Raw genomic sequence first — 22,649 nt, forward strand, 5'->3', positions numbered from 1 at the left:
TCTGTGAGGTTAGTTTGTTTTCAGTGAGGGGTTACCTGTTTATGGCATGAGAGTTATCAGAAGAAAAAAAATATAGGATAGGCAAACCCAATAAATTCCAAAACCAAAGTAAACATGAAAAAAAAAACACCTGCATACATACTATCTATCTATACACCAATTTTTTTTTCTTCCTTATAAGGGAGGTAGCCAAGTCAAAAGGCATGTACCCAATTTCACCTTTTCCTCCCTCTAATCTTAGTTTCTTGCGGATGAAAGGGCATCCCTGTTTCCCGCCCACTGCCCTGGGTTAGAAGCCATGCAGCAAAACACATTTATGTGTGTACAAACTGGCTGTAGATAATTATAACCATTTTATGATCTTTTCTTCTGAAAATACCAGGCCCAGTAATGATTCAGAGGGCATTGAAAATAAGAGGAAATTGGGGGTAAGTGCCCAGATCACAAGGGCTTGTTTAGAGATATGAGCAGTCTCCCTTGAACTCTAAGCTTTGAAAGAATTAGTTACATTGAGTGAATCAAGTTTTGTTAAATTGGATCCGAGTTAGAGGGGGTGGGACTGGCATTCAAATCAGAAATAGGTCACCTGATAAAGGAGAATAAAAATCATTAGATGAAAATTATACTAGGCCAATTCAGATGTAATGTACATACATATACCAAAGGCTTTTTCCCACTTACATGGGGGGTAGCCAAAAAGTAAAAGGCATAGAAATCACTCCCACCCATTTCATTTCCCATATATTCCACTCCCCTCCACCCTCATCCTATCTTGGCACCTCCTGGATGACGGGTCATCCCTGCATCCTGTCCACTGCCCTGGGTCAGAAGCAGTGTCGCACAGATGTAATGTAGATTGAAGAAATGGTTAGGACAAAAGTGCATGAATCAGGAGAGAGATTTAATTTAAGGGATTATGGAAGAACAGAGTAAAGCAGTAGAAAGGGTGATAAAGTGTTGGAAAAGAAGGAAGTCCTTGGCAGGGATGTGGCAGATAAGAAATAAATTTCATGGGCACAATGAAAAGAACACACTTCATGGGAACAGAAGGTAAAATGGCCAGTGTTATTCAAACACCCTATAGCTCAATTAGTTCAGATATGGGAGAGATTATTGTACTTCCCAATCCCTGTACAGTACTGTAATTGGTCTATAATCCCAATAGGAATGAAATGCATGTCATTTGGATTACTGATTTTGTTGGACTATAGGATGAATGTTAATATCAATGGGCATCATTGCTGTTTGATGATATTTAAGGGATCATGCATGCATGGGATAAATGTGTAGCAAAAATTATTGGTATGAATTTTTTTAATTCTGACCATTAATGTCTAGAGGTAGTAATAGTAGTTGCAGGCAGGTTAATCCAGGCTCATAAATGTTGGATAGGGAGCATCACTGAAAAGCTAGCACACTAGGAATCAAACCTGGAACCTCCCACTTGCCAGGTAGGTGTGCTTAGTAATTACACCACAGTTGCCTCCAGTGACCACTCACACATCTCCCCCTTGGCCCTGCCTGCTGAGGGCCTGTCTGGGAATTTGCACCACTATGGGATCCTTTTCACTGCACCATGTTAGATAGGGAGCATCACTGAAAAGCTGGCACTGCCCAGGAATCAAAACCATGATCTCCCACTTGCCAGGTAGGCATACTTACCAATTACACCACGGTTGTCTTTAGCGATCACTTGCACTATAAGGAAGTCCAAGGCAGAAAAAGCACCAAAGAGAAACTCCTGGAAAGTCCAATGTGTAAATTCAAGAGTAATACAATAGTATACTTTCCACCTAAAACAGTTTCATGTACTGTACAATAGTCCTTATAATTTACTATATCCACTTGCCACCTTTTGCATGGCCTTGAACAGGTCTGGTATATCAGCCTGTTTTACAACTTGTGCAGATTTTGTGTATAGTCATTCTAAATATTATGTGGAAGTTTATTACTAACAGGTAGTGTCACATGTTTCCTTTTCCCACTTTTCTTGACACCACAACTGATAGGTGTATGAGCCATCATTGCTCACTTAAATTTACATCAGAGGGCAAAAATTGAGTAAAATAAGTATTTTTACACAGGTGAGACTGGATCCATGAATAGTGTACAGTATATACTATGAAAGTGGCAGACATTATATTTTGTTATTCAATATTAGTGTAGCACAACAATTTTATTATTATCATATATCACCCCACCTCGTACAATTTGGACTATTGATTTTCTAATCATCCATATTCAGGTTATTGGGCTTTATGAAAGCTTAGTCTTGATATGGAAAAAGAACTTTTTTGTTTTGGATGATTGCTGGCCCAAGTAGTTATTCACAATTCTTGGCTTACCTTCTACTCTTTCACATCACACTTCTAAACTTCTGTTGGAGCCTGATATCCAGGGATTCATTTAATTATTTGAGTTCTTCATAGTCTCAATATGCAAAGCAAAAGTGGCTGTAACTCCTTAAACAATACCACATTACAAAGTATAAAACATATGAGAATCACATATATAAGGAATCTACAGCTCCAGTATACAATTCTTTAACACCATTTTCATGTATATAAAAATAATAATAAGACAATTAATCTCAATTTACCACAACTTTTCCTTGAGGTACATTTGCACGCCATCACTAAATGAAACTTCTTCATAATTGGTTTGGGGCAAATCTTTGTAGCACCTGTTCTTCAAAGTAGCTTCTCAGGAATTTCAATTGACTGGTGCACTTTGATATCTTCTGTGAAAAAACTCCTCACATCTCAGCCTTCAGACAAATCTACACAAAGACTGACAGACTCACAGGCATATCAAACAGACCTTAGAATACTCCTATAACACAATACACAGCACCATTTCTCAACCCCATTCAGCCATACCAGCATGAACAAACACACTGTACACCTACTGTTCTCACAGAGAGAGCTTTAGAGCCAGATATAATCAATGGTGTTACCACAGTGGTAGTGGTACCTTAGTGATGGTGATAGTTGATGGGTTGCCTTTCATTGAGTTGTTAGCTGCATTTTCTTCTATATTATGATGCAATAGGTCAACAAAACAGGCCTATTATTCAAAACAGGTATTGGTGATAATAAAACAATAATGTGAATATAAAAATTATATAAAAAAGAATTACAGTATACTTGTTTATACAATAATTTCTTTTGCGAGTGTGTCCCATGCACAGAGGAAATGGGACACTTCAGTCAAAATCGGTTTTGAGCTTGTCTTTGGTTATGCAAGGTAGGAAAAAACTCAAAACTATCACTTTTAATCTAAGGAAAGTATGTCTGGATAAAGCATGAATCCCTGAATGAGCAGTTTTCTTCTGCCCAATAGTCATCATACACCCTTCACCATACATGCAAATGGAAACATCAAATTCCTGAATATTCATATGTGGTGCTCAAGTCATACGAATATAAAATGTGAGGCCTAGAATTTTTAGGGTTCTTGTCCAATGGAAGGATTTGGTCATTTACTTTTACTAGAGGGTATTTTTTTTATTCATGGTTGTCTAGTGTGACCAATATTGATTTCTGGGGTGAAGCTTCCATTTTGTTATTTTTGATCCATTGTTCCAGTTTGTTCACATAGGCATTGGTGTTCTTTACTGTTGTTTTGCATATAGACATTTTAGTCTGATGAACTTCCACTGACGAGTAGTGCTCATAACAAATCAAGTGATTCTGCTACTGCCTGAACACTTTCAATAACTTCAGCAGCATACTTTAAAACAATTTTATCTTCTTTTGTAAACTTTAGAAAATTACTTTGGCATTGGCTGTACAAATCTCTTGGGCATGCTTTTTTGTAGTGGTTCATTTGCACAAGACTGGTTGGGAGCAGTTTGTTTCTCTTCATTTTTGGGTAGATGGAATCTAAAGCATAGTGATTAAGCACTGTCCTTGTAGTTTTAGTGGAGACAAAACTTTTCACAGAATGCCCTTCCAAGCTAAAATTGCTGCTTCGTATAACATGCTGGAGAATGTGGAAATAGGAGGGAATAGAACTATCTATGGGTGAGTTGAAGCTATCAAGAAAATAGACATTCTGAGCAGAAAAGGATGCATACAACTGCAGAGCACCTGGTTCCTCTGCAAAGATGTGATCAAACATCTGTGACCAAACCTGATGTTGTTTGGGGATGATGACTTCATCTATATCCAATGGAATAACAAAATCATACTTATACAAATTTCTGTACAAACAATCATTGTATGGCATTAATTCATTGTGTCTTTTATTCCATATGTTGTGTTTTAAATATCTTGTCCGCTCATCAGGATCGTTTGGTTGTTCTCCTGGAAGTGTTAAAGACTTGGTATCCACAAGACCTTTATTAACATAGTATTGTAATACTCTGCTAATATTTGAGTGAACAGAAAATATGTAGAAGTATATTTTGTCTGATCCTAATAGGAGGTTCAGTTCAATCCACTCTATGAGCCTTAGGGACACGTCTTCTTTGTAATCTAAACCTTTAACACATATTGAATATTTTTTCTTGGGTTTACCTGCCCTCTGTTCCTCTAGTCCCTCCTTTTGAACCCTGAGGAGTGTACTCACTTTTCCACAGTGAGTTTGTGACAGCACTGATACAGAGGAAGGATGTTTGAACCGGTCCTTAACATCCATGGGAATTGGACAAGAGAACATGTATGCATGGTATATGTCATTGTTTGGATCCGAGTTCCACTGAGATACCCAAATTTCTTCTTTCTCTACAAGGACAACTACAGGATTTTGGTGCCCAGAGTACCACACATGGCAAAACAAAGAGGATTCAAATATATGACCTTTAGAGATTCCCAAGATTCGAACATAATGGTAATTCTTTTTCATGTAGAACAGTCTAGTATCATAAAATGCACTCATCAAGTAAATATTTGTGTAATTCACCTTTTGCCACATGTCATTGCTCCAGATGATGTTACTGTTTTCAGGCAGCTTTGCTGGGCAGCTGTAGTTCACTAGTGACTGGAACTGGGATTCCAAAGCTGATCCTCTTATAGTAATGTACGGCATTTCCTTAAATCTTTTACTTTGCTTTATGGCTTTCACTCGTAATGATTTTTCTGTACCAACAGTAAGTGAAAGCAAAATATTATAGTAAAGGACGAGGAGGAGTGTGAAGCCCATGAGCATGACAATTCCTGCCAGAAAAAGTCTCAAGACTGCCATGACTTCAAGAGTTACTGAGATTGCAAAGAAATGTCACTTATCCATCTGGCATCCACTCTTGTCTGCCAACCGGTTGCATCACACAGTTGACCTGAAATATAAATGACATGAAACTAATATGAGACACATAATAGTTCTTTTAAAGACATATGCAGTATATATATTACACAAACACTCACTTCTCTGCAGAGGGAAACTGAGGAATTCATGAATACCAAGGGAATAAGAAGAAAATGGAAAATCTTTCTTGACATTTACAACCTAGGAGTGAACAAACATGTGCCAGAGACTAGTGGAAGGAAGAAGCAGAAACAGGAATGGTTTAACAAAAAGTGCGATATTGCAAAAAAGGCTTAGGGAAAATGGAGGAATAGAAGAAGTATTAAAACAAAAACAGCTTATAAACAAGCTAGAAGTGACTATTTGTTAATTTACATGACATTACGGTACACTATTCCAGGTTTTTGTTTACAAAATTTATATTTTGTAGCTTTCTTAGTTTTTATATTAATCAACATACTTGTTTTTCAGATGAACAATTATTAGTCCAAATATTAGCTTGAAGAGATGGAGCATGGAAAAGAGATCTTACAGAATGCAAGAGGAACAAAATTATAAAAGACATAGGTAAAGGCACGTCTTCAGATCAAGTGGCCAAGAAATTAGGATGTCATGTGAAGACAATTCGAAGATATTTATAAAATCCCAAATATCACAGTGCGCACAATGATGAAGGCAAGTCCTGGTCTGTTACAGAACAAGACATTTCCCATCTCAAGCGATGTGTATTGAAAACACCTGGATCTACCAGTAAAGCTTTATTTGCAGAAGCTGGAATTCAAGAAGTCTCCAAAACAACCCGAAATAAAGTAATTGGTACCTTTACGAAATAGAAAAAAAAACCTACATGCAGTTCTCTTGACCCCCAAACACAAAGAAGCTTGATTAGAATGGTCCAGGAAGCATATGAGGACTGATGTCAAACATATTTTGTTCACTGACAATTACCGAGCCATGCTAGATGGACCTGATGGTTGGAGCAAGGGATGAGTGTTTCAGGACAACCCTGGTCACATGCATTTGTGCCATCAGCAAAGGAGCAGAGGAGTCATGTTTTGGGTTGGCGTCATGGGAGACAGAAGTTGTGAGGATTACTGCCATCACATACTGTGACTGTTAGGGACATCCTATCTGACTGGCTGTATGAGCTCCCATTATCTGAGCTTAATAAAGTCATTTTTATGCATGATAATGCCCCCAAAACATGCTGCTAAGAGAACTAGTTACTCTCCTCAATGAGATTCAAAGGAGACACTTTGATGAAGTGGCCAGCCTGTTCTCCTGATTTGAATCCCATTGAGATTTTAAGGAGCATTATAAAAAGAGAACTACCAGAATGGCAAGCAGTACACATCTAAGGAAACATTCTGGGAGGCAATATAAGACTGCTACGGCAGTCCGACCCTCTACCATCAAAACACTGACTGCTTCCACTAATAACCACATTTTTAAGGTCATCAAACAAAATGGTTTATATCAAACACTAATCATAGGTGTAAGGGTTCTGTAGACATTTTATTCATGTATGTTGTTGTTATATGGTATATTAATATCATAATTTGAAATAATTGTTTTCAAATTGATTGGTTTATCATTACAATTGATCAAAAAATTGTAAATGCTTATTCCAGGACTATTACCATCATACCATGGTTCACCATAAAAAAAGTATGTAAATATAAAAACTAAGAAAGCTGCAAACTATAAAATTTGTAAACAAACCAAGAAAAGTGTACAGTACTATTATCATGTAAATAGTACTGACCCAACAAGCGTTGCTCCTCTCCTTATACTACAAATAGGTGAATACATTAGATTGGTCTTAGAGACATATCAGCAAGATTGTGGGAGTGATGTACAGACCTCTTGAAGCCCTCTCATCCTTAATTAAGAGATATCTTCTGTCAGTATATTTCTTTGACAGAAAAGATATCCTGACTAAAGATGGGAAGGCTTAATGAGATCTTGGGAACAAATTAAGAAAGACATGTCCAGAGGATGTGAAGAAATAGTTTTCCAAATGCAGAGATACTTTGAATAGCTTAGAATGGTGTCCGAATAGGGTCTCACTAATTGCCAAACAAACCGAACAAACCGAGAAAAGCCGAACAAAACAACAAAACCCAAACAAGGACGGGTTTTGCTCAAATGCACACTTCTATATATATATGGTTGCATTATTTGAACTATTTTCTTTAAAATGTGTGATTTCCATGTAATATGATCAAAGAGAACTTATAGTTTTATCCTCTGCAATTTTACCGACCCCAGCTACGATTCGTCCAGCCCGCCGTCTATGATCACTGGTGGTATGGATCAAACTACACTCTTTTAAGTTTCTTACTGTTGTGTTATTAGTGTAATATACTGCATATAGTTGAATTATTTAAACTCTTTTCTATAAAATGTGTGATTTTCATGTAATTTAACACAACAGTAAGAAACTTAAGAGTGTAGTTTGATCCATACCACCAGTGATCATAGACGGCGGGCTGGACGAATCGTAGCTGTGTTCGGTAATTTTGCAGAGGATAAAAACGTAACTTCTCTTTGATCATATTACATGGAAATCACACATTTTAAAGAAAATAGTTCAAATAATGCAATCATATATATATAGAAGTATGCATTTGAGCAAAACCCGTCCTTGTTTGGGTTTTGTTGTTTTGTTCGGTTTGTTCAGCAATTAGTGAGACCGTCCAAATACAGAGCAACTCGGAACAGTGCATGAATTCAAATCTAAATACAATAATTAGAAATGAATGACATACATTAAGTTGGAACTGTACATGAATTTGAAGAATTGTTGAGTATGAAACCCAATGATCATTGATCCTTTCCTGTAAACTACAATTAACTTGAAGTAAATACACCCAGGTTCCCCCTGGAAAAATGCTGGCAAGGCAAATAAGAATATACAACAGACCAGTAATTCTGGGTTGTAATATAAATATTTCAATGTCTAATTTACACTCAACCTTGTGGAACGTATAGGATATGCAGTATATTCAACTTGGAATAAGTGAGTTTGTATTATAATAACTCGTTTGTATGGACTTACTAAAGCACACTGAACCATAATTTTAAATTTGTATCTGGAGTCGAAGTGAAAGGAGGTCTTGGAGTTCTTTCATTTCGCTTTTATTGTCCAAATATAATTCTGACCAGTCCACATCCTGCCATTTATATGTCACTTGCTTAATTTAAGAAGAACATGAACTGTGTAATAATGACTTGGCATCTGATCGCATGTAAACATTGAACTACAAATTTCCGGATGACCTCAACAGGTCAGTAAAATGTAAACAACATCTCAATCCTTGAGTTTGCACCATGTCGAAAATTAAAACTTAGAATATCGACAACGATAAGATATTTCACTAAAATGTAATAATAATGATAAAAAAAATTCGCGTACATACGTGAAAATCTTATATTTTCAAAGAATAAGAATGACAGGAAATCCACTTTGATTGAACTGAGGGCAATATTCTGCTTAGCTAAATAATTGTTTTTACCATTTCGCAACGTGTTGCGATTATCTATATATTCTAGCCAGCGCCTTACTATCTTATTTAGTTGAACCCACCACCGCAGCGAAAGGATTGGAAACTAACTTGCCCCGAAAACGGACAGTGGAAGGAGGAGGGGGCGGTTGAGGGTCATGAGAATTCTCATACACTGGGAAATTGGTGAAAGGGGATAGCTGCAGTTGGGAGCCAAAGTCCAGGAAATTTGGGACGCCAACCGAGACCACGCACGTTCCCTTCAATCCGAGCGTGTAATTTCGATTTCGAGGGACCAGACTCCAGAGAAATATTTCTCAAAAGAGAGGAGCAAAATCATGTAAACCACAGTCCTAGGGCTAATTAAACAAAACATGTCACACTGATTTTATTATGATTTAAGGTATCTCCACAATCAGTGGCATGCAACTGAGATTCATCAATTTTTATCTTCAATATAATGAAAATTATTTCACAGTAAATCACTTGTCAACTAACTGGGCAAGATACAATATACGTATTTGGTTAGAGACTTCCTACCTGGTTAGCCCTGCGCGCTCTAAGACCTAGCTTAATGCAAAGATAATACCTCTGATTAATTATTCTCTCCTGTAATAGTGCACTGACTGGTGATGTCTTCAAATGAGTGGATGCCTTCAGTTGAACAGGATGCTGTCGATATTCTGGGTTGTAGAGGCGGCGGGAACAGTGCCTGTCGCATAGAGGCGGCGGGAACAGTGCCTGTCGCATAGAGGCGGCGGGAACAGTGCCTGTCGCATAGAGGCGGCGGGAACAGTGCCTGTCGCATAGAGGCGGCGGGAACATTGCCTGTCCTTAGTCGATAGCACTGAACACGTGATAAGGGAGGGGAATCGCGCCCAAGGGTTTAATTTCCCCGATTTCTTCGATCTTTCCGCTCCATACACTCTCTAGAAGTCTGTATTCCTGAACACGTAAGTTCCATATATTGAATCACTGAAGTGGGTTTGGCAATGAACCCCGACTGATCTTGTAGATTCTGATTTCGGGGCACGTCACGAAGCACAGCTCGGGGCACTTCGCGAAACACATATCTTGTTTCAGTAAGTTTCCGGGACACTCTAAACACGAGTCTCTGCAACGTGATTGGCGATGGCCAACGATGAGAATAATATGTTTATGTTGATTTATTCACTTTCGAGGAAGCGAGGTCCTTAGACGTGTTCTCTTAGAGAGTGTGGCGTTCCTACTGTGTGATATCAGCGGCATCAAGCATGAGGATACGCTGTTTTTCGGCGGGCACTTTTCCAATCCCTAAACTGGGAGAGGAATGCGACGCAACGTCTGGGCAGAAGCTGAAGCAATTCTAATAGTTTTGTGACGTAGTTACTAGTTACTAGAAAGGGACACATGATCCTAACTAGCCTAATTAAAACTAGTCTAGACGAGAAGGGGCAAGCGTGCAGGAGGGGGGGATTAATGAGCAGCGGACCCTCCCACCAAAACAATTGAGAAACAAAATCAGATGGTAATACATAGGTAAGATATACCAATCCTAATCACAAAGTACAAGGATACAAATTTGTAATATGGTGAATTAGTTAAATTGTGAAGTTGAGACATTTCAGTCTTAACATTATAACATCTGTGATGACTTCGATCATGAGCATAAGAAGACATCTTGGAAGACGAGAGAGGGAGGGGGAGATTCCTGAGTAAATAGAAGATACTTAAACTCGATCAGGCACTGTAACCAATTAGCGCTAAACTTTCACAACAGTTGCTGGAGAGAAGGGGGAGCATAAACATCAAGAATTATTTACTAGAGGCCTTAAGACTTCCAGCGCTTCCACAAAGCGAAAGAAAAGTAATAGCCGAAGGGTCTGAAAAGAGACGAAAGAAAATGGGAAGCACTAGGGAGTGTGTCACAACGCCAAAGTTATTACATAACTAGAGTCCAGTATTTAGTCAAACTGTCAATACTCGAATCTATTTCAATTAACCCTTATGCTTCATCTCATTGAGTTTCGTCGGCATTTCCAGCCGGCTTTATTCAGCTGAGGAAAACCTTTCCCCTGCGCAGTGAAATGGTATCGCCACTGATATTTTGTTGTTGTTTTCAAATCTAATTAAACTAAGTTCCTCAGTTCTACACCTCCACCACAACCTCCACCCACCAGCTCCCATCACCCATCCCGACACATGTAATCCTTTCACATCGAGGAAATACCATATCCAGGAGAAACCATAGAAGACAAAATGAATTACATCACAATGGTAAACTTCTGGAAAAAAACCCGCTAACAAACAAACAACCGAATGGTGGGCAGGGGTTAGTCGTGATCCATACAGACTCAATGAGTGCTATTGACGTCATTCGGTCGGGGGAAACAACAGATGACGTCTATCTAACGGCGTCATTCCAGCACCCGCTGAACCTTTTGCATAGGCAAGAGAAGTCTGCAAGATTTCTCTGGATCCTCAGTCATATTGGAATTAAAAGAAAAACTGTTATGGATGATACTACCAAAGCAGCGACGAGGTTCAGCAGGATCACATTGCCCCTGACACCCACAATCACACAGATCAAGGGCGTCACCGCCAAGAAGGCCAGACTGATGGCCAGGACCGACCATGGCATCGATATTGCTACTGCGGCCTAAGCACTGGTACTACTTTGTCATTTTCCACCCTTGTTATCCGCCTTACCTCACACACGTGTTTTTTTTTCACCTTTTTCGCCGGTTACTGGAAATTGCATCAAGACCATAGCAAAGGAATTTTATAAACTATTGGTATTATTATTTTTTAAATATATTCGTCTTAGTTTATTTTAGATGTTTGCTTTAGTTACCCAGCTAAGTCTACCATTTTCTCTTACACGTTTAACAATAACAAAACAAACGACGTAAATGTAAAATACAACAATACCCGTGGTTCACTGCCAGGGTAAAAATATATCAATGCGAGAGGGCAGAATATGAATATCAGTATTGAAAGGAGGAAGCACTCACGAAATGAGGGCAATATCATATTCTTGATTTACCGGATTTTAACCAATGATTAGGTGTATAACCAATGAGCCACAATGTGAATGTCAATGTATCTCATTGGGCTGGCAGTCGCTACCAGTCTTACTGCAATATATACATTAAAACAATATTGGTAGTACATTACCATTAGATAGGTAAGGATGAACAATACATATCAAGGTGTAGTGATAACATGTGGATTTAGGAATTCAGTGTGTCTTCGTGGAATGAATTATCTTGTTATATGTCTACCCATTCCGTCGAGTGTATTTTTATTTTATCTGTTCTAGCTTTTGTAGGTAATTTTATTCATCTTAGAGGAACCTTGTGCAGCAGAAGGATTTAAGGAAGGTGAATTTATTTATCAATTTTTTGCCTCTACAGAACTAAATGTGGTTGGTGTAGCCTACATTTCTGAAGCGCCTTTCTTCTTACTTCAGTCAAGAGGAACCAGATGACCAGGTAAAATATTTATGTGATCTAACTTCATCCAAAGCTTTATAAACAAATAATTCCCCATGACCTTAGTTTTAGATGCATTTTGCAACCACAAAAGGGTCTCAGAATAATTATGTATTGTAGGAATTTGTTATAAACTACATTGGAACAATTTATACTTGTTTTGTTTTATTTTTTCCAATAATTTAATTTGTATTTATTAGAAACTGTTTATGCTCCCCCTCTCTCAGCCCCAAGAGTCTAGGGGACTATATCAGGAATTTGAGTAGTGAAATTTGAATAAAACAAGTGATTTCTGATAGACATGTATGTTAGGTTTGTTCAAATTGGCATGAAAACTATATATATTTTTTCAACCTTAACCTAACTTAACCAATCCAGTCAGATATAACCTAATGCTAATCTAACATCAACCAATCAACTACCCTCATGTCTTGTACAGGGGACCCATAGCTTCCAGGTAACTGGAAACAGCCATTGGACTGGTCCATAAGTCATCCAAGGAAGAAATATTGTGATATTTAGGTGTGACTAGTAGGACATTGTACATACATACATATACCAAGGGCTTTTTTCCCCCTTATAAGGGAGGTAGCCAAAAAACAAAGGCGTGAAAACCATTCCCACCCATTCCATCCCCTCCACCCTCTTCCCTCCCTCCCATCTTGGCACCTCCTGGATGACGGGTCATCCCTGCATCCTGTCCACTGCCCTGGGTCAGAAGCAGTGTTGCAAGACACAGCACATCCACAGCAAAGCCACTTCATTAATTCAGCGACCCCCCTCTCCATCCCCTCATGCAGAAAATGAGAAGACGGGGAGAAATCCCTTCGGGCTGCATCAGTTTATTTCTCATACATACTCCCTCACCCCGATCCCCCACCCACTCTCCCTCATACATCACAGCATCATCCATACACAACCCTTCTCCATTCACCCCTATCTTCTGTCCTCTTCCATCCTTCCTCCACAGACATTCCTCTCTTTCCCAATGCCCCTTTTACCCCATCCATCCATCTTATCCTAGGATGCCCCCTCATGTTCACTCCTTCCACCTCTGCCTTCCACACCTCTTTTACTGATCTTTCTTCACTCATACTTTCCATGTGTCTAAACCATCCCAATGCTCTTTCATCAACCCTATCTCCCAACTCCCTTTCCACCTCCGTTCTCCTCCTCACCTCCTCATTTCTCACTCTAGCCTAGTAACCCCTATCATACTCATATTTCTCAGGCATTTCATCTCAAACACATTCAAACTCCTCTCTTCCTCTCTTATATTCCATGTTTCTGCCCTGTACAGTGCTGTTGGCACAATCTTTCCTTCATTGAATCTCCTCTTAGCATCCATTCCCAAATGTCTATTTCTCATTACACTTTTTAATCCACCAAGGCATTTACTCACTTCTCTCAAACTACATTCTACCTTCACCTCCACTCCTTCCTTTCCTGCCACATTTGCACCCAAGTATCTAAAACTATCCACTTCCTCCAGTCTCTCTCCCTTTATACTCACTTTCAGCCTGCTGCCACTCTCTCCCCTTGTACATCTCATCACCATACTTTTACCCACATTTATCTTCAACTTCCTTCTTTTGCACACCTTCCCAAACTCTGTCATTAACTTCCTCAATCCCTCCTCTGATCCTGCTGCAAGCACAGTGTCGTCAGCAAACAACAGCTGGCTTATCTCCCACTTTTCTCTATTTTCTTTAACCATCTCCAACCCCCTACCCACTACCCTTGCATTCACCTCTTGCACCACCCCATCCATGTATAGATTGAACAGCCATGGCGACAGAACACATCCCTGACGAAGTCCCACCTTTACCTCGAACCATTCACTCTCTCCATTTCTAATCCTAACACAAGCTCTACTACTCTCGTAAAAACTATTGACTGCTCTTAACAGCTTTCCTCCTACCCCATCTGCAATACCTCCCACAGTGCCTTCCTGTCTACCCTGTCATAAGCCTTTTCCAAATCCATAAAAGCCCATAAAACATCCTTACCTTTTCCTACAGCTTTCTCACATATCTGTCTTACCATAAAAATCTGATCTACACAACTTCTGCCTGTCCTAAAACCACACTGAAACTTCCTCCAGAGATCTTACATATTGGTGCATCACTAAGAGCAACACAAAAATGCATAGGAAAAATTCTGGCATTACAGTACTTGATGGTAGCCTGAACAGTCATATTAGTGTGATTCATGCTTCTTTGGTGGGTATTTTTCAGTCAACCAATCCATTGCCATCTCTCTTGAGGAGACCCGCAGCTCCCAGTTAACCAGCAACAACTACCATAGGTAATTTTTCTATAGGGCTAGTGTCCAGGGGTGTGTGTGTGATGGAGTCAGATGTTTGGTAGTCAGTCTTGGAGTGTTTGTTTTGTATTTACCTAGTTGTATTTACCTAGTTGTAATATACGGGAGGGGAGCTATGCTCGTGGTGACCCGTCTTTGTATCTCTCCGCATCAAGTTTTATCTTAAAATCTTGTATAGTGTTAGCACATACTGTTTTGTTGTCTAATTTGTTCCATGTATTTATCGCTCTGTGTGGGAAACTGTTTCTTTTCAAGTTTTTGTGCTCTGAATGTGTTGAAATTAATTTTATTGGGTGCTGGAAAAGCCTGTTCCTTATAGCAATGTAGCAGTTGTAGTCACTTTACCCAGATGTTAGGGAGTGCTGTACTGCCTAAACATGATTACAGGGGGATGCTGAAGTCAGAAAATATTAAGAAATTGACCTAGAGTAACTTTACTTAATCTGACATAACCTAATCAGACCCAATCTCAGTACCTCCTATCCTTTTCCTCCTCCACTTTTCCTTCACTCAATTTCCCCTCCACCAGAAAATTATCTGACACTCCTCCACTCTCTTCTCTGAAAATATGAACATCTAGAACTCTTTCATTCCTTCCTTTGGGTACCACAACATATTCTGTTAATGTCTTATCAACTACTCTTCCATCCATCACTTTTTCCCATGTATACTTATGCTTAACTCTCTTCTTGAACACTGTGTTTGCTATTATTCTTTTTCTAACCACATCTCCATCATCTTTTCACTAAGATTTGTACCTGACACCCCAAACCTCCCTACTACATATATTGGCTCATCCCATACTCTAGCATTGAGATCCCCCAGCACCATTAAATTGACATTCCTCCCAGAATTCTCTCAACATTCATTTAATTTGATCCAGAGAAGCTTCCCTTTCTTCTTGACTTTTTCACTATCAGGACTGTATAGACTCGCATAAGCCCACATCTCCCAACCCAGTTTCACCATCACCCACATTAACCTCAAAGACACCTCCCTCCACTCCACCACACACTTTCCTATCTCATCACTTACCAGCAGAGCCACTTCTTCCCTCCTTTGCCCCCTCATCACCCTTGACCTCCTCACCATCACACTCCCAAACACATGCCCCTCCCCTTCAACTTAGTTTTACTAAATATTCATATTTTCAACTTTCTTCTCACAAACAAACTGCCAAAAAAACTGCCAGTCTCTTTCCTTTGACTCTCATCTGTACCACAACCCAATGTTTAGGGTTGTGGTTGGAGTTCTCCCAAACCCTCTTATGCTTTGACGTTTTGTGGGATGAACAGAGAGCAGGATCCTTATTTCCACCACTTCATCCCACACCTGTAGTAAATTACTCACAAATCTTCCAAAACCTACCCCCAACACCCCAACACCTTACAAGAACTCTTATATCAATTACTAATCAGACACTTCTTTCAAGATTGATCAATTCCATAATAATCAAGTACCATCAAACATAAATCAAAAATACTTCCAAAGAGTATGAGAGTAGTAGAGCTTGTGTCAGGATTAGAAATGGAGAGAGTGAGTGGTTCGAGGTAAAGGTGGGAATCCGTCAAGGATGCATTATGTCGCCCTGGCTGTTGAACTTGTACATGGATGGGGTAGTGCGAGAGGTAAATGCAAGGGTAGTGGGTCAGGGATTGGAGATGGTTAAAGAAAATGGAGAAAAGTGCGAGGTGAGCCAGCTGTTGTTTGCAGAGGACACTGCGCTTGTGGCAGGATCAGAGGAGGGATTGAGGAAGTTGGTGACAGAGTTTGGGAGAGTGTGTGATAGAAGAAAGCTGAAGATAAATGTGGGTAAAAGTAAGTGATGAGATGTACAAGGGGTGAAAGTGGCAGTCTGGAAGTGAGCATTAAGGGAGAGCGACTGGAGGAAGTGGATAGTTTTAGATACTTGGGTGCAAATGTGGCAGGAAAAGGTGGAGTGAAGGCGGAGGTAGAATGTAGATTGAGAGAAGTGAGTAAATGCCTTGGTGGATTAAAAAGTGTAATGAGGAATAGACATTTGGGAATGGATGCTAAGAGGAGACTGTATGAAGGAGTGATTGTGCCAACAGCACTGTATGGGGTAGAAACATGGAACATAAGAGAGGAAGAGAGAAGGAGTTTGAATGTGTTTGAGATAAGGTGTCTGAGAAGTATGATGGGGGTTACTAGGCTAGATAGAGTGAGAAATGAGGAGGTGAGGAGGAGAACAGGGGTGGAAAAGGAGTTGGGAGATAGGGTTGATGAAAGAGTATTAGGATGGTTTGGACACATGGAAAGAATGAGTGAAGAAAGACTAGTAAAAGAAGTATGGAAGGCAGATGTGGAGGGAGTGAACATGAGGGGATGTCCTAGGATGAGATGGATGAATGGGGTGAAGGGGGCTTTGGAGAAGAGGGGAATGTCTGTTGAGGAAGGACGGGAGAGGACAGAAGACAGGGGTGAATGGAGAATGGTTGTATATGGATGATGTTGTGATGCATGAGGTGGAATGGGCAGGGGATGGGGGGGTGAGGTAGTATGTGTGAGCAAAATTTGATGCAGCCCGAAGGGATTTCTCCCCATCTTCTCCTTTATGCATGTGAGGACGGAGAGGGGGAGGTCACCGATTTAATGAAGCGGCCTTGCTGTGGATGTGCTGTGTCTTGTGACACTGCTTCTGACCCAGGGCAGTGGACAAGGTGCAGGGATGACCCGTCATCCAGGAGGTGCTAAGATAAGAGGGAGGGTGGAGGAGTGTGGAGTGTATTCAGGGATGGAATGGGTGGGAATGATTTTATGCCTTTTCCTTTTTGGCTACCTCCCCTGTAAGGGGGAAAAAGCCTTGGTATATGTATGTACTTCCAAAGCACACAAGCTTATGTTTAGGTCACCATTCAGCTAAAAAATTATACCAGTGTAGGTTCAGCTTACTAACTGACATCATACCATAGATACAGTTACCACAGAAGACATGGAACAGTATTGTATAATAATGATTGTTGGATCGAGTTTCACTGGCATATGCAGCCCTACAGTTAGTCCTTGGGCTTATTCATAGATCTCTCAGGGAAGAAACTTTGGACTGTTGTCTGTGCCATGTTGGTTTGGTACAGTTTCTTTGTCAGTGACTTGTAGTAGTTGGAACAGAGGAGTAGTTACCAGTTGTTAGTTCTTCTTATGTGGAAAGGTGGAAGAAATTCATTCAAAGTTGGTAGTTGTTGGGCCCTGTGTGGAGATTGTCACCCCTCTAGGGTTGAATTTCTAAATGGAAATGAAGATGTTTACAATTTTTTAAAATGAGTGGTAAGTAGATGAATCGTTGTGTTCCAACTTGCAAATACTCCCAGTGATCTTAGTATACCATGTTGCATTGTTCAACACATGCAAAATTCAGACTGCAGTTCGAAGTTTCTTTGATACATGGTTAAATGGGTGGTGTTTCCAAGACACTTCAGGGCTGCAGGTAATTGTTATTTCAAACTATGTGTTCTTTTCATTATCTGCACTTCATGTATATTGATTCATTGCCAAATAAAATTATTATTATATTATTATTATTATTATTCTGCAAGAGAGAATTGAGGCTACAGATTGATTGGCAGTTTTATTTGAATTCTCAGAACATTACATCAAACATCCCTCACTACTTAATAATATACCTTGGAATGAAACAATTTATCCATCTCAGGATCATAATACTGCATTCACAAATACTGGAAATTTACCATCAACTTCCCAAAATGCTACTCTACTAAATATCCATGCACAAATAATCAAAGGCAGAGTTATAGCACAGGCCCAACAATTCAGTTCTTACCCACATCTACATATAAAAAATTATATTCAATCATGTATATAAAGGGATGATGGGATGACCCATCATCTAGGAGAAGCCAATATAAGAGGGAGGAAGGGCAGTGAATAGGAGTGGAGTGGGTGAGGATGAAATTGTTGGGAGTGAAATTATGCATTTTGACTTTGGCTACTTCCCTTGTAAGGAGGAAAAAGCCCTAGGTACATGTATGTATGTATATAAAGAATTAACCAGTCAATCTATATAGGGTTGTATGCATACAAGTCATCCATGTACTCATTCCAAATTTCATCACTTGTTAATTATGGTCTATTTTTATTTATTTATTTATTTTTGTAAAGGAAAATCAAAATGCTGGTGTCATTATCTTATAACATAGGTATGTAACTTTGTATTTCTTTTTCTTCACAGTCAAAGAAATAGTGCTTCTATCAATTCATTCTCAGAAAGAGTTAATCCTGAGACAGATTAAGGTAGTAGAAGAAATCATCATGCATCTTTTCAAGACGTCTTTTATGAGAAGTTTAGAAGCACCAAAATATATTCCTTGCAACATTTTCCTGTCTTCATCAGGTGAATAATCATAAATGGAGTCACAGAGGTGAAGATCATCATAAATCTGTGTGCTATGATAATTCCTCCTGTAACACTTTGAAACAATCACTTTTATAAAATGATAAATTTTTTGTTAGACTTTTTATCAACTTGTCTCCTTGATATCTAATCTCAGGACAAATAGATGATGATATGTATAATGAAATAGATGATTTGAGGTAATGTGAGAACCCACACAAGTGTGTAAGTAGAAAATTTTACCTTTTTATCAGTGGTAGAGTGGTATGTAAACAAAATTGGGAACTACAGGAAATAAAATTTTAGTATGAATTGAATATGAAGCTTCACTCTTAAATTCTAGTAAATTGGAAATGCATATGAGATATTATACAGATGAGAAACCTTATGTACTCTGTGAACTTCCTTATTCCAAATCTGGTAATCTGAAATGCTGTATAAAAATCACATGAATGTACTCTGTGAATTCTATTTCCCCTGTTCTTTAGAGCCATATGAGAACTCGTATGGTTAACCTGTCACATATACTCTTTATTAAATTTTATCTTCTAAGTTTAGTATCTTGAAAAGCATATGAGATCCTGCATGAGGAGAAAGCTTATCATTGTACTTCATAAAGCTTCAATTTTCTACTGATAATTTGAAAATTCAAAAGAGGAATTGAACAGGAGAAAAGTTTCATGAATGTATGCTTTTTGAAGGTTCATTTTCCAAGTCTTTGTAAGCTTAAAAACTGAAAACTTACAGAAGGTAGAAGCTTTATCAGTATATTCTTTGTAAAAAGTCTAATTTTCCCAGTCTTATTTTCTGAAAAGCTACATGAGAATTACAAAGAAGAAAAGTTTTATGAATGCAATGTTTATAAACCTTTGTTTTTAAGTCCTGAAATGATGTATGAGAAAATCCACATGGTGGAGGTTTCCTAAATGTATTCTTTCTAAAGGTTAATTTTCCCATTGTGGTGAACTAAAGAGGCCCTAAAGAACACACAGAGGGGAGAAGCCTAACAAATATACTTTTCTTAAAAGGTTCAATTTTCTATTTGTTAAAATGAATATCCACATGAGAATTCACACAAGGGAAAAGGTACATAAATGTAGTATGTGTTATGCTTCCTTTTCTGCATATAGCAATCTGAAAAGCCACATAAGAACTCACACAGGGGACAAGCCTCACAAATGTTCTATTTGTAAAACTTCATTTTCTATGTCAGGTACTCTGAACAGGCATATGATAACTCACACGAGAGATAAACCGCATGTATGTACTATTTGTAAAGCTTCATTTTCTTGGTCAGATACTCTCAAAAGACATATTAGATCTCACACTGGGGAAAAGCCCCATCAGTGTCCACTTTGTATCGCCTCATTTTCTCAATCCGATAATCTGAAACGACACATGAGAATACACACAGGGGAAAAGCCTTACATATGTACTCTTTGTGATTCAACATTTTCCCATTCTGGTCATCTGAAAAGCCACATACGAACTCACACAGGGGATAAGCCTCATCAGTGTACCATATGTATAGCTTCATTTTACGAATCCAGTCATCTGAAAAACCATATGAGAACCCACACAGGAGAAAGACCTCATGAATGTACCATTTGCAAATCAACATTTTCCCAGCCGGGTAACTTGCGAAGTCACATGAGAATTCATACGGGAGAGAAGCCGTTTACATGTACAGTGTGTAACGCTTCATTTTCCAGGTCTGGCCACCTGGAAAATCATATGAGGACTCACACAGGAGAAAGGCCTCACAAATGTACTATTTGCGAATCAACATTTTCCCAGCCGAGTACTCTGAGAAGGCATATAAGAACTCACACAGGGGAAAAGCCTTATTCATGTAGTCTCTGTAGTGCTTTGTTTTCCAGATCTGGTGATCTGAAAACCCACATGAGGGTTCACACAGGAGAAAAGCCTCATGAATGTATTCTTTGTGTTGCTTCGTTTTCCCATGCCGATAATCTTAAAAGGCATATGAGAACGCACACAGGGGAAAAGCCTTATGCATGTCCCATTTGTAAAGCTTCGTTTTCCGAATCGGGTAATATGAAAAACCACATGAAAACTCACAAAGAGGAAAAACCTCATAAATGTTCCCTTTGCGAATTAACATTTTCCCACATAGATAAACTGAAAAGTCATATGAGGTCTCACACAGGGGAGAAGCCTTTTATATGCACACTTTGTAATGCCTCTTTTTCCAGGACTGGCCACCTGGAAAGGCACATGAGGACACATACAGGAGAAAAGCCTCATAAATGTACTCTTTGTGAGTCAACATTTTCCCAGCCTGGAACTCTGAAAAGACACATGAGAATTCATACAGGAGAACGGCCTTATACATGTAGTCTCTGTAATGCTTCGTTTTCGAGATCTAGTGGTCTGAAAAACCATATGAGTACTCACACAGGAGAAAAGCCATATGGTTGTACCCTTTGCGAAGCTTCGTTTTCGAAACCTGGAAGTCTGAAAGTACACATGAGAACCCACACAGGAGAAAGGCCTTATCCTTGTACTCTTTGTAAATCTTCGTTTTCCGAATCCGGAAGTCTGAAAAGCCACATGAGAACGCATACCGGAGAGAAGCCTTTTAATTGCATTCTATGTGAAGCCTCGTTTGCGCATTCTTGTTCTCTTAAAAGCCATATGAGAACACATACAGGAGAAAAGCCTTATGCCTGTACTCAATGTAAAGCTTCATTTTCTGAGCCTGGTCACCTGAAAAAACATATGCGAACTCACACAAGAGAAAAAACTCATGCTCATACACTTTGTAAAGCTTCGTTTTCTGTATCCGATCATAAAAAAAGCCTTATAAAAATTTACGTTAAGGAAAAACCTTATAAATGTAGGATTTGTGATGTCTCGTTTTCCAGGTCTGGTGGCCTGAATAAGCATATGCATATGCACACATGGGAGAAGCTTTTTAAATGTGCTGTTTGTGAAGCTTCATTTCCTCTCTATAAGTTCTATATAAAGCATATGCAAACCCACAAGGAAGAGACTTCTCAGACATATATGCATAATGAGGCTTTATGCTCTTTGCCTGGGGACCTGAATAGCCATATAAACACTCACAAAACAAAGCCCCATAAAAGTACTGATAATGAATTTTCGTCCTTAGATTCTGTAGATTTGAAGAGTCATATTTGGGTAAACAATGGTAACAAATCTTTGAAACCTACTAACCTTAAAATAGCAAATGTCAGGCAAGAGATGAATGAGAAATTGGATAGTACTAATGGGATCTCAAGTAATTTAACAGGACCTAAGGTAAAGGTCATGGAGATCAAAGAGGAGTATGACCATGATGTTATGGAAGGACAAATCTAAATTGTGTTATTGTTCTCATGGCTCTGATTGGAGGAGCACTTGTTAGAGTGGGAGTATGCTGTTAAAGATATTATAGTCCTGTCATATTTTGTGTAGGATTTATTGTAGTGGAGAAACCTCAATCTTGATCTGAAATGGTGTTGTGGAGAGCTTTGGTTTTTAATTGTATCATGCATTTCTTCATATATGTGATATATCGAAAATTGTAAATAGACTTAATCATGAAATAGGAGCAGTTTTCCTAGTGATGTAGTCAGTGAATGGAGTAAATTTATTGTAAGGAGTACAGTAAATTTTTAGATTTTAAGATTTAGTTGGGGTAAACATCAAATAAACAATATGTTGTATCCCAATTGGTAATTTTCTCTTTATTTGCCTTATTTG

General features: G+C 38.9%; 2 protein-coding genes across 7 annotated transcripts; one reads left to right on the forward strand and one right to left on the reverse strand.

Moving 5' to 3' along the window:
• Nucleotides 1-3,108: 3,108 nt before the first annotated feature.
• On the reverse strand, nucleotides 3,109-8,832 carry LOC143036581 (uncharacterized). 2 transcript variants are annotated; one of them, XM_076204128.1, is made up of 2 exons: nucleotides 8,815-8,832; nucleotides 3,109-5,278 (listed from the first exon to the last, which is right to left on the reverse strand). In XM_076204128.1, the coding sequence occupies exon 2, from the start codon at nucleotides 5,185-5,187 to the stop codon at nucleotides 3,673-3,675; it is 1,515 nt and encodes a 504-aa protein (XP_076060243.1). In that variant the 5' UTR covers nucleotides 5,188-5,278; nucleotides 8,815-8,832; the 3' UTR covers nucleotides 3,109-3,672. The 2 variants fall into 2 exon arrangements, with proteins under 2 accessions (XP_076060243.1, XP_076060242.1); XM_076204127.1 differs by lacking the exon at nucleotides 8,815-8,832 and adding an exon at nucleotides 8,309-8,564.
• Nucleotides 8,833-11,627: 2,795 nt separating this feature from the next.
• LOC143036582 (uncharacterized) lies at nucleotides 11,628-22,607 on the forward strand. Of its 5 annotated transcripts, none has more exons than XM_076204130.1 (4): nucleotides 11,628-11,919; nucleotides 12,149-12,226; nucleotides 14,464-14,533; nucleotides 18,759-22,607. In XM_076204130.1, the coding sequence occupies exon 4, from the start codon at nucleotides 19,971-19,973 to the stop codon at nucleotides 22,263-22,265; it is 2,295 nt and encodes a 764-aa protein (XP_076060245.1). In that variant the 5' UTR covers nucleotides 11,628-11,919; nucleotides 12,149-12,226; nucleotides 14,464-14,533; nucleotides 18,759-19,970; the 3' UTR covers nucleotides 22,266-22,607. The 5 variants fall into 5 exon arrangements, with proteins under 5 accessions (XP_076060245.1, XP_076060244.1, XP_076060246.1 ...); XM_076204133.1 differs by lacking the exon at nucleotides 11,628-11,919 and adding an exon at nucleotides 12,020-12,063; XM_076204129.1 differs by lacking the exon at nucleotides 14,464-14,533.
• Nucleotides 22,608-22,649: the final 42 nt, after the last annotated feature.

The sequence above is a fragment of the Oratosquilla oratoria genome, chromosome 20 (genome assembly GCF_046742065.1).
Source record: "Oratosquilla oratoria isolate Oo_2021 chromosome 20, ASM4674206v1, whole genome shotgun sequence".
NCBI lineage: Eukaryota > Metazoa > Arthropoda > Malacostraca > Stomatopoda > Squillidae > Oratosquilla > Oratosquilla oratoria.